General features: G+C 34.0%; 1 protein-coding gene across 1 annotated transcript; it reads right to left on the reverse strand.

Moving 5' to 3' along the window:
* Positions 1 to 8,315: 8,315 nt before the first annotated feature.
* Positions 8,316 to 9,938, reverse strand: LOC134242657 (uncharacterized). The gene has a single exon (XM_062724757.1). The coding sequence runs from the start codon at positions 9,753 to 9,755 to the stop codon at positions 8,316 to 8,318; it is 1,440 nt and encodes a 479-aa protein (XP_062580741.1). The 5' UTR covers positions 9,756 to 9,938.
* Positions 9,939 to 13,488: the final 3,550 nt, after the last annotated feature.

Here is a 13,488-nt window from a genome sequence, read left to right on the forward strand (position 1 = left end):
ACAAGCCAATCCATTGATCATCTTCATGAATTTGAAAAATCTGACAGTTATTCCTTATATTTACATGCTTTGATTCCGCCAATCCACGGGCTCCAAGCCCGCTTCTCTCTAGGTGTTGTCCCGCCCTGCACGTGGTTTTTTTGGAACCGCGCCAAAGAACATTCATGAGGAAATCAATTACATTTACATTTGGTAATTTTATCTCAGACAAAGACATTGGAAATGTAAATATAAATAGATAACATTAGCTTCTTTGAACAATCTTTTTTATGCACAATGTAACTTTTTCAAAAAAATTATCTGCAAACCCTTTAAAGGTATATTCTCCTTCCTTCCAAATATTTTCAACAAATTATTTATCTGATGATAGAATAGAGAGGAAAATGTGAATAAGAAAAAATATCACTATTAAAAATGCTATTGTAGTAAAAAGACAAATGATTCTTTTCTTAAAGATACACTTATTTGATGGCTTTCTGGACATATTTTCAATGTTCAAAATGTTACTTTCCATTTTGTGGTTAAGTGCCTTTGAAATTAAAATCTTGCTTTCCATTTGACCTCTTGATTCAATGTTAATATTGTCAACCATTCCTTCTTTTGCCATCATGTACTCCTTGACAGGCATGTTTTCTCCCAAGTCTTCCACAACTCTTTTGGGATCCACACTTGTTCCCCTTATATCTGTCACTGACGCGCTGTAAAAATTGTTTGAAAACGTGACTGGTCTTTGAACAGGCATGCTCATCCCACTTTCATTAGGAAAGAGTATCATTGATGGCTCTTCATGGTTGTTTTCATTGATATAGGTCATATCAGAAAAAGGGACAAAAGAATCAACTTCCAATCCCTCTATTTCCCTCTCTGTGACATCGACTGAGTAATTTTTGTCCCAATCTAACGATGTTCCACAAAGATCATATGACTGTCTTGGAGACATGAAATTTACAGGACTGTTATTCGCATAACTCGCCAAAAGAACAGAAGTATCTTGATCTTCTTGCCTGATGCTGATCTCTATATTCATTTTCATAGTTGTTTTCATGAAGAGTTTTGACTTTTCTGTTGAAATTATTTGAGCTATTTCTTTCGTTTTCCTTTTCACCTTCGGCATTTTTTTCCAAAGTGAACCTCCAGGATCCCCCCTGATTTGTATAGAAACACCATTGTTTTTAGTTGTAAATGTACAGTAATCGGTAGAACTTGTTATTCTGACGGATATTTCACTGCATTTCCCTCGTTTCTCTGCTTCTTGAAACACCCATAATCTTCTATTGTCTGTTGTAAACCAAAGACCATTTCTTTTCACCACAGAAATACTAGGTATAGAATGTATGTTACATCGCCCAGATAAGACATCATCCAGTGTATTTCCTATGGGTCTGAAAGGATGTGACGTGCCTTGTCCAAATGAGCTTCCTATGGAATCATGACTGAAGCGAATTTCAGATGGTTTAAGGTACATTCTTGTGCTTATTCCCCACAACGCATTAATGAAAATACTTAAGTAAAGCAATGGTATTTGATTTCCAGCTTTATATATCTAAAAATAGATTTAGGATTTTGTTTGTTTCTGTTTTGAAAATCAATGTTGAAAAAATGTACATCAGTATATTACGTATCGTTCAATTTGTATAAGTACAAATAATATTGTATAAATCACCAACATTTCCCGAATTCATTTATATTCTCTTTTTAGCCATATATACACAGACTAATAAGTTTAAATGCACGGTTATCATGTTCTAATCAATTCATTCTCTATCAACCAAATAAGTTTTTTAATGTTAAAAATTTTAAGCACCAAAAATTTCAAAAATGCAAACAAAGGGAATAATCAATGTATTTGAAAATGAATTTTATTTCGCGATTGGGAAGCCTTAGGGATTTTTCTTTCTTTAGTTTCCACAAAAGCTAAGCAATGAAGTTAAAAATATATCACACTTTTTTCTTTCGATTAAAATAAATGCTATATTCAAAAACAAATTTTATTTTTATGATTTTTTCTTTGATTTTCCTTCTCCCTTCTTTCATCACTGTGCCATAGGCTGCGAGTTCACATTTGAATAGCGATTTCGAGATTGCAATCATTATCAACAAGGATTTAAACGACTTATTTGGAGAAACGAAGGAATCTAAAGTCTATTTTCTTCATAATATATTAACTATATTTTAAGAAGTCAGAGTGTGTCCAGCAATTTCTGTAAAGGCAAGGAAAAATGAAATACTTGCCACACTTCTAGTATTCTCTCAAGCGGTGACAGATTACCAATATCGTTTGGATATCCTTTCACCTTGTGATAAGATATCATTTCTACTCTATAAATAATCAAAATATTTTTTGTTTTAAACTATAATTAAAAACATTAAATTCAGGATTATTGAGATATATTGAAAAAAAAATAGAATTAGATAAAAAGACAACCAAATTTACATATGTGTATTGATCACGTAAACAAGTTCAAACCTGGTAAACTAACTCACATAAACTACCAAAATTACTGTAATTAGGACTATTATTGATAAAACAATAGCTCCAAAACAAACAATCTTCATGAGACATCCTTTCTCATATCTATCTCTTTCGCCATGTTCTTCATTTGGACTTGTCTGTTGTTCCACGACTGGTCCTGAGAGCATCCTGGAACCATCATCAACCGAAAAAACATGCAACTGAACGCACTCCTCCGATGTGTCGTCGTCTTCATCGATCTCATTGTTTAATTTGACACGTGGTGTCCTCCTCCAAAGGCTACCACCTGGATCCCCTCTTACTATGACCGACCGTCCTTCGTTCTCGGTTGTGAATTTGTCGATATTAATGTACCTTGTTTCACAAACGTAAATTCTCTCACATTTTCCCCGTTTTTCAGCTTCTTGAAAGACCCACAATCGCCTATTGTCTGCAGTGTACCACATACCATATCGTTTCATCACTGAAATGGCGGGAATTGAATGAATACTACATTGTCCAGACAAAATATCGTCTAGTGTCCGTCCAATAGGCCGGTATGGATGTGAAGTGTAATGGCCGAATGAATTTCCAATGGAATCTTGGCTGAAACGAATTTCGGAAGGTTTCAGAAACATTTTGCAGGTATTTGATGAACCAACGACGGACAGGCTATATTGTCTTCAATATCTTCCAGATAAAAGAATCGAAAGGAAAGATTGCACCGTTATCAAAAAAAATATATATATATTATTCATTCTGATAAGGTGAATGCAAATTTCAATACCTTGTAGTTCTGTTAAAATATTTTTGATTTGACAACGTAGGATTTTGTACAAAAATGCATACTGACTTTATTGTTTAATAATTGCAGGAGAGACTTACATAAATTTGAAATTTTAAATTGTCGGTCAATTTTTTAAACACTAAATAGCATTCAAACCACTTTTTAGCTATAGATCACCTGAGCCGAAGGCTCAAGTGAGCTTTTCTGATCAAAATTTGTCCGTTGTCTGTTGTTGTCGTCGTTGACGTCGTCGTCGTAAACTTTTCACATTTTCATCTTCTTCTCAAGAACCACTGGGCCAATTTTAACCAAACTTGGCACAAAGTATCCTTGGGTAAACAGGGAATCAAATTTGTTCAAATGAAGGGCCACGCCGTTTTCCAAGGGGAGACAATATGAATTAGAGAAAAATTAATGGCAATTTTAAAAAATCTTCATCTGAAGAACCACTGGGCCAGGAAAGGTGAAACTTATGTGAAATTATCCTCAGGTAGTGTAGATTCAAATTTGTTCAAATGATGACCCCTGGGGCTAGGGTGGGGCTAAAATGGCTGACCCAAGTTTTACATAGGAATATATAAGAAACATCTTTAAAAATCTTCTTCTCCAGAAACTCTGGGTAAGGAAAGGTGAAACTCAAGTGGAATCATCCTTAGGTTGTGTAGATTCAAATTTGTGCAAATCATGACCCCCGGGGCAAGGGTGGGGCCAAAATGGCAGACCCAAGATTTACATAGGAATATATAGGAAAAATCTTTAAAAATCATCTTCTCCAGAACCACTGGGCCAGAAAAGGTGAAACTCAAGTGGAATTATCCTCAGGTAGTGTAGATTTAAGTTTGTACAAATGATGACAACTGGGGCTAGGGTGGGGCCAAAATGGCCGACCCAAGTTTTACATAGGAATCAATATAGGAAAAATCTTTTAAAATCTTCTTCTCCAGAATCACTGGGCCAGGAAAGGTGAAATTCATGTGGAATCATCCCCAGGAAGTGTAAATTTAAGTTTGTTCAAATCATGACCCCTGAGTCTAGGGTGGGGCCAAAATGGCCCACCCAAGTTTTACATAGGGATATATATGGGGAAATAAAATCTTTTCAAGTACTTCAAAGCGATGATTAGTGTTATTTATATGGAATCATCCTCAGGTAGTGTAGGTTCTAGTTTGTTCAAATGATGAACGCCTGGGGGGAGGGGGTTAAATTCAAGCCCGATGTGCTCAGGTAAGCGCTGTGGCCCATGGACCTGTTGTTTAATGGAAGGATCTTAAACAATATACAATCGATCAATCTAATGATATTTCATATTGGTGTTATCGTTAACTTTAAATTGCCACGAAGTTGTGTGAAATACCATTTGAAAGTGATTCCAACTACAGATACGAGGGTCGTTAAAAAATTACGCGGACTGTTCTATTATTTACTCTTACAGACGTCATATTGTTATAAAATTTTACAGAAATATGTTAAAGATTCCAATAAATTTTGGGCAAAATTTCTGTATTTTTAAAAAATTCTACTAAAATTATCGGTATGTTGAAATCGTTGATGGAGAGGTACGGCGCACGACAAAAAAATTGAAGCAAAAGCATGTGGATTCAAAAAAATCCGCGAAATTTTAACAATTTTCTCAAATATACCTTTAAATTGTTCTATTATTATGTATTTAGATTTCGGATGTAATATTTGAAGTAATAACAGATATATATAGTGATTTTTCCCTGATGCAATTCCCGTTAAAACAACTGTGAAAATGACGTCTCCTGAATTGACGGCGCACCATACTTTTGTTAAAATATGTGTATTGCTCGAGATATCGGCAATATAGATCCAAAATATGCATATGATAAAACATGTAGTAAACTAGGCTACTCGTGACATTCGCCTGCAAATAGCAAATTGAAATGTTAGACAGTTAGACCTCTGTAAAAAGCCTATACGGGAGGACGGGAAGAAGATTATAGTAATATAGACGAAAAGTTAACTTTATCCGGACTGTAAAGAACGTGATTGAGAGTCAACAATTTCATACTATATCTCATAAGTAGTTTTTGGTTTAAAAAAAGAATATTCTTTGCTTGTTTAATAGATTTTAAGCTTGACAAGAAATGGTGTTTTGATGTTGAGTAGATAAGGTAACTCAAACTATACAGGTACTCAAGGGAAAATGTTGAGAAAATGAAAGCTCAATTACATAGTATAAATTTTATAATGCTTGTGGCGTATAAGATTTTGCTGCGCCCTGACTTAATGGTATGCCCTGAAAAATCACTCAAAATTAATACCAATTTACAATATTTTGATATGAAATTTTGAAGATCATGTAAGTAAATACTCTTTCATATTAATTGTGAAATTTTGCCCGATTATGTCGTCAAATATTTCTTCTGTGCAACAAGTCTGCGTAATTTTTGAACGGCCCTCGTATAACCATACGATTTCTCTTTTCTGACATTTCCCTTTTTACGATTTCTTTCGATCATCGAACGAATACACAGAAGAGGCTTCTATTCACTAGGCTTTTTAAGCTTTGTCTTAGTTTCATTTTCAAATGATTTTTTAACCAGTTAAGTTATACAAGCATATTATAATCAATGTAAAGACGAAAACAGTTGGTCTGGCCTCAACTCGACATTTAGATATGGCGACGACGTACGAGGGCTATTCATTAAATAATGGCACTACATGTACTCTCTTTAAATTTTACACCTGATTGAATGGAAACACATGATTAAATGTTTAATGTCTTCCATTTTATTGATTTGATACGTAGTCACAAACTTTCTACAAAGCGATTTTCAATGAGAGAATTTTTTTCGGACCAACCCTGCGGACACTGTTAACATGAAAACAGATCGAAAGCCTCGAAAGGTCATTTTGAACACGAGGTTGTAAACCAAATATTGTTTTCTAATAAATATAACGTAAAAATAAATTTTCAAACACCTCTTGTCATTATATGAAAACTGATGTATCTACGAAAACCGTTTATCAGTGGATAAAGCATTTCAAACTGGGTAGGGATGCAGATGAAAATATTAAACATTCAGGAAGGCCCTAATCAGGTATTAATGAAAAATAAGTCACAGCAGTAAAAGTGTTATCGACAGAGAGGGCAGAGTAACCTAAAATCAGATCGCCAAGAAGCTGAACATTTCATCGGGTAACTTTTGTAAGATTTTAGAAGAAAGATTAGGAGTTAGGAAAGTATCTTCGAGGTGGATCCCACATATTTTAAATGACAGGCAAAAAGGATACTATTGCACAATTCTCAAAAACCTATGGAAATTAACGGAAAATGGGATAATATGTCAACCTGAAGTTGTTAAAACTCGGTTACATTTCTATGAACCTGAGAGGAAAACTGAAAACAAAAATATGGCTGACAAACAATGAAAACGACCCACCATTGCAAAACGCGGCAAAACAACAAGGAAGGTTTTGTATGCAATACTTTTCTATTCTAACGGGGTATTCGTCCAGATTCAATTAAAAATAGGCAAATTTGGTACTAAAGCTGTTTACGCGAAAAGAATATGCAAGCTGAGGTACAAAATCGTTACAAAAACAGAATACCAAAAGCTTGAATGAGGGGGAATCAATCTCTTGCATTATAATGGTAAATTTCATTCTTATGTCGATATGATATATCCTACGGAGCTTGAGATGAAAGATACTACAGAGTCTGACACATCTGTTTCATATTTGGATATTTTACTTGAAAAAGGCATTACTGGTAATCTAACAACCAAGCACAATTACAAACATGATGACTTAAACTTTATAATCGTCAACTTCCCTTGCTCCTGTAGCAACACACCTCAAGTAATCATTTTGTTAGTTCTATGGTCGATACAATAACCTTGTCAGCAAATACAGTTCATCATTGGGTCAAATGCTGACGTTTTTCAAACTAATTGTTAGTCCATTAATTAGGCACTTAATTGGCGATCGATTTTTCCCAATCATGACAAGGAGCACACGTTTGTCTAGTCAGCAGGGGATGCTCACTCATCCATGGCATCTAATTCCACCTCCAATGTTTTGAGGGTAAGTGTTTGCTCCGCTCCTGTTTTGTATTGTTTTATGGACTTTTGATCTTGAATAATGTTCGTCATCTCCATATAATTCATTTTAGTTGATTCGTTGGAATATGGAACTGATGTTCTTTTGAAAAAAAACATTCAATGGGGGATGCAATTTCATGAATAAAGTGCAAGATATAAATTAAAATAAAACCTAAAATTGTATTTTCGCTGAGTGTTGATGGGTGTCAATGACTAATCTAAGAACTAAATAATGAACTGAAACGAACAGGAATCAATGCAATACAGTTTTTAAAATTCGTCCATAATTTTGTTATGAAGCGCGTACGTATTTTGTATCCGGTGGTACTTCTAAAAAAAGAAAATGATTTTATATATTAAACAAGAAATTTGTTTTGATTTGTTTTAATTTTGCAATTAACATGTTTAGGGCTTTATAATTACAAAAGACTATATATTGCATCGTTATTTCATTCAAATAAAATATTCAAATTAAGATAAAATAAATTCAAATAATTTGCAATTGTTGTATCGTTGAACATTATACAACGTTATGAATTATTTTATTATGCATATCTTTTGTACTAGATGAAATATTGGTGCAAAAAGATTTTTATAATGAAAGGATTTTCAAATACAGCTTTTGTAAATAAGGGCATTTAATTCATTGTATTTTGTCAATATATAGGCTAGACTCTTCTTTTGAATAGGTTTACGTCACAAATTATTTTCAGAAACGAGTATGCTTCCTAAATATAAGCAATGGTAATGTACCCAATTCTAAAAATAGATATCATTTTTAGAAAACGAGTTTGCTTCCTAAATATAAACAATGGGAAGGTACCCGATTCTAAAAATAGATGTTAAATAAAATACGACATATACACGTAGACAACTTTTAATAGAATAGAATAAGTTATGTAAATTCATTTAAAAAGTATCTATCTATTTAAATCATCAATGAAAAGCCTAATAACAAATTCCTCTTAATTTGAGTCTCTATATAAGGTAAAGCATGTGATAATAAAAATTAGGGGAGAAAGTATGCAATTAAAAATATAGCTATAACCAGCGCTATTATAATGAATGATATACAAATAATTTTCTTCGTAGACATATTCTTATTTGTTGGAAATTTGGACACATTCCCCATGTTCACAATGACACTCTCCTTTCCGTGATTAACTTCTCCTGAACAAGAAATCGTGAATATCTTTTGGCTCTCAGTTTCTTTGTTAATGTTATTAATCGATTCTTTCACTATGTCATAATGATTTATATTCTTGCTGTGTTTCATGTTTACTTTGTCTTCTGACACCGCTCTGTCTTCAATAACTGATATGGTCTTTTCAAAACTTTCCCTTCTTTCTTCTAAAGAAGAAATCCTACTTCTTATCAAGACAGTTTCATACTTATCCTCAATCGGCTCTTCTTTCTCAATGTCAGCCATATTTTTGTTACCTTCCATGACAATAATGTCTTCTGAGATTGTTTTGTCTTCTTCAACTGTTTTCATCTCCACAAATGTCCCGCTTATTTCTTCTGATGTAGCTACACTTTCGTTGATTTCATCATCTGCAATTGATGTAGCATAAAAATGGTTTGGAAATGTTCCTGAATATTGATTTTCAAAGCAAATACTGTGTGAAGGACAAGCCGACGATGACTTTCTTTCATGGTTATTTCTCATAGTACCATCCAAAGTGGACAGAGAAATTGAACATTCATTGTAGCAATCTTCCATTTCCTCTACAGTTCGTTTCCTGACATCCACTGAGTAACTTTGGACGTTGTCTGATGATTTTTCTGATAAATTGTCCACTTGTGGTTTTGGGTATGTCGTTTCTGTATCTATGGCTTCCACTGTGTAGTTTTGTTCGCAATCTGATGTTTCTGATGATGTTTCTGACGAATCCTCTACTTTTGGTGACTTATATGCCAAACCTGTGCTTACAGAGTTTTGTTGCCTATAGGTATAACTTTCTGAAAAAAGACTTGTATCCACTCGCCTAGGACTTATCCCGGTATTTATATTTGAAGAGGTTCTCATTGAAGATTCCTGGTATATATTGAAAAGTTTTCTTGGGGACTCTATCGGTTTCCTGATCACTTCTGGCATCCTCCTCCATAGAAAACCTCCCGGATTTCCCCTAACATATATAGAAGTGCCATTATTTGTAGTTGTAAATTTGCTGTAATTAATATAACTTGTCTCCCTGACGTATATTTCACTACATTTTCCTCGTTTCTCTGCCTCTTGAAAAACCCACAATCTTCTGTTATCTGATGTGAACCAAAGACCATTTCTTTCCACCACAGAAATATTAGGTATAGAGTTAAAGTTACAACGCCCAGATAAAATATCATCAAGTGTTTCTCCTATGGGTATAAAAGGATGTGACGTACAACGGCCAAATTTACTCCCGATGGAATCTTGACTAAAACGAATTTCCAGTGGTTTAAGCAACATCCTTTTGCTAACGATGGATTTCTCTCAATAAATACCATGAAACTATCTCAACTAATGAAACTGATATTTAAATAAATCAATAGTATCGAAATTTCCAGCTTGTCTATTTATAGATTTTGAAAATTTCCAACTTCTTTTTTAAGAAGCTTCTATACACTGCAGATCGAAGAGCTCCAATACATGGTATTTTTATGCATTTAAATCTAATGTAAAATGAACTAAAATCTACATTTTTCAATGCATAATCAATTCAAACATTGTCAATTTTTAGTACTAATTGAATATTAAATAAAATACCTTTCTTCAGTTCTACTAAATAACAGTGATCTCGTTCAACAATACTTCATTGTCTTTGAATATATTTTATTGAAAAACTCGACACTCCAATTCTTTTCATAATTCATTGTCAAAACATTCTTATCTGTATATGAACGGTTTTATGATTTATTTCAGCAGCATGTGATATCAGTATTCGTTCTGAATTCACCGATCATCGATTATATATCAACCGTTTTCAGAAATAAAATTAAGCGGTATTTATACAGCCATCAATAAGTCATTCATTTTTATACGGAGGCTTAGCCTCCGCTCTATTGGTACCGCTCAGCTGCGGCGGAAGGGAATTTGCGATCGCCATCTACCGGCTAATCACGTTAACTTTGATTAGTGTGGTCCCCCGGTTCATCCTTTCCAAGGCAGGAGTACATGAAGCAAAACAGTTATTTTCGTTATTTCCCGATCATGACATGGAGCACACGTTGGTGTGTCTAGTAAGCAGGGGATGCTCACTCCTCCATGGCATCTAACCCCATCTCCAATGTTTTGGAGGTACGTGTTTGCTTTGCTCTAGTTTTGTATTGTTTTATGGACTTTTGATCTTTAATACTGTTCGTCATCTCTATATAATTCATTTCAGTTAATTCGTTGAAATATGGAACCGATGCTCTTTTTGAACCAAAAATTAAATGGGTGGTGTAATTTCATAAATATAGGACACAAAATAAATTAAAATATAACCTTAAATTGTATTTTCGCTTAGTGATGGAAGTGTGTGTGGGGGGGGGGGGGATGCGTCTTTTTTTTTCTCATGGATCTATAATTATCTCACACCTTTCACCTCACCTGGGGGATTTTAATTAGTTTGTGAAGGTCCTATCACATTAATACCCTATATTACCTAGATAGAAGAAATCTGCATCACTGTTTCATTGAAACTGACATAGTTTAAATGTTCAATTACTGACTCAGCAGAGAGCTGCGGCTTGTCTGTTTATAGCTCTGCTGCATCTATTTTTAGAATTCCTTATCACATGTTTCAGAAGTTAGATGGGACAAACTGACCCACATGTTTCTATGTTTACATGCATATGACCAAAACCAAAACAGTGGCTTGAATCTTACTTTGTGGTGTAAATTTAGTAATATTATGGCTAACCTGTGCAAAAAGGGATGCAATAAAACACTGTTGCAATAGTGACTCAAAGTATGCCCACAAAAAATATATGCAAGGAGTTGAATTTATTAGATTTCCCAAACCGTGGAAAGATATTGAAAAAGTTTTAAGGATGGGTGAATGCTTGTAAACGGTTCATTGGCCGATCCAAGGGAGGGGGGGGGGTCCGGGAATTGGAAGCCCACTTTATTTCCTGTCTAGTGGAGAGAGAGAGAATGAAACGTTTTCCGAGAATAAATAAAAATACATAATATTTGTACTTCTTACTTATGTATTGAATAGATAGATTCTCACACATTAATTTTCTTCCACTCACTTTTCTTTCAAATGATATGATTAAAACGGTTCTATATTATATAAACCGTTTTAATCATATCATTTGAAGGAACTAACATGCAACTCTTTGTTTTAAACCCAACCTGCATCCACCACGGATTTTTTTTCAAACTCCAAAAGAAAATTCTTTGTACTCTTTGGAAATGCTGCAAATCCATTCAATTTTAATTAAGGCTTCAGCAGTTTTTTTTATTTTTTCTTTAAATTCGGACTGGGGGACCAAAGAAATAAATGGACGTAAACAGATATTATTTACCGAAACCTAAGATCTTCCATACGTGTGTGTGAATCTTTGCTTGAGAGTGTGTATGGGATGGCATATTTTGCGGGGTCAACTTTCACCTACATGCAAATGTTTCTAAAGATATCACCAGTCAAGTAAGAATTTGTAAGTCAGGATTAATGCGCACTGGACAATAAATACCTGTAGAGCTCAGTACATTTCAAGATCTGCACCCAAACAGGCGTCTGTTCTGCTTGATATTTTTCATAATGTTGGAAATATTTGGATCTTCTTTATGTTCATACCCAACACAACAGAACTATGAATGAAAAGTTGAATATGCATGTAGATCTATGCATTGTTATATCTGAATGCTTGTATCTCAGCTCCTTTTAGTCCTGAAGAGTTAGAGATACTAAAGTACTTTTTGGCTTTCTCACATTTCAGGAAGCTCTTACCACGAGTCACTAAAGAATTGAAATTGATATAGTTTATTGCAATTAGATTGGTTTGTCCTTTTGATGAAAAATAGGAATTCAGTAAATTACATAGTTAAACATTAGACCACAGTAACATAAATGAAGAAGATGTGTTTGTGAAACACTGTTGCTCCCACCCCCTATATATCCCTAACCATTCAAAAGTCATGGCCAAGGTTAAAGTTTTTTCATAAGTATAGAATATCAAAGGTCACGGTCAAAAGGTCAAGTTTGTAAATATCCAATGAAAAGTCTTTTCACAAAAAAAGATATATGAAGTATTAAGGTCCTGGTATCTACTTTTCAAAAGATATGGCCAACTACCCTTAGGCAAATGTTGGGGTCAGAATATGAATTAAAAAATCCCAAAGAGACAAACAATCATGTTCACTCCAAGCCTCCGTCTATCAGTACTTTCAGTACTTTGATTCAATTAAAAACAGTTGAATTCAAAAGATATAACAAATTATTATGTAATGTAATTACATTTTTTTTTTGCCCATTGATCATTTTGAATTGGGCTCAGGTTTACAGGAAGCTCTTGAATAAGAAGACATATTGTACGTCTGCTTAATCGTTTTAAAAATGTGTCTTTGTATTCAAGTTGGAGTCCATCGTCGGGAAAAATTCGTTGAACGATAGTGAATTTCTTGATTTCTCGTCTGACATTCTTCTCCACAGATCAAGAGTGGTATATCTTTCATTTTTGATGTAATAATTTTCTGGTACATTTACTCTGATTCCGTCCTATTTTCCGCCTTACCTTTACCATTTGGAACATCTACAACCTTTTGTTATCTGCTGTATACAAGTGACCATTTTCGCGCATAGCAGATTTGGCAGGAATAGTGTTTACGACACATTGTCCTGAAAGTATATCATCTATTGTATTCGCTATTGGTCTGAAGGGATGCGAAGTGTAACATCCAACATTACCCCTGATGGAATTTTGACTGAATCGAATTTCTGAGGGCTTAAGGTAGATCCCTAAGATGTTGATAATATGAGAACACAATACTCGAAGAAAAGAACTCGACAAAGAGCCTTTTTATTCGAGCTCAGATTTAAAATATTGGAAGTTTTACGTTTATATTTAAATTTGTTTAATTTCTATTTTCATTTTCTTTTTTATTTCATGGATATGCATGTAAACATATAAATCTATATCCACAAACGGATTATCTTCCTTTTAACATGTTTTCTATACAATCCAAAGAATCAAGATCAGTATATGAATTGTCT

This window comes from Saccostrea cucullata, unplaced genomic scaffold, assembly GCF_032062105.1.
Source record: "Saccostrea cucullata isolate Sc308-1 unplaced genomic scaffold, CSIRO_AGI_Scuc_v1 ctg6946, whole genome shotgun sequence".
Taxonomy (NCBI): domain Eukaryota; kingdom Metazoa; phylum Mollusca; class Bivalvia; order Ostreida; family Ostreidae; genus Saccostrea; species Saccostrea cuccullata.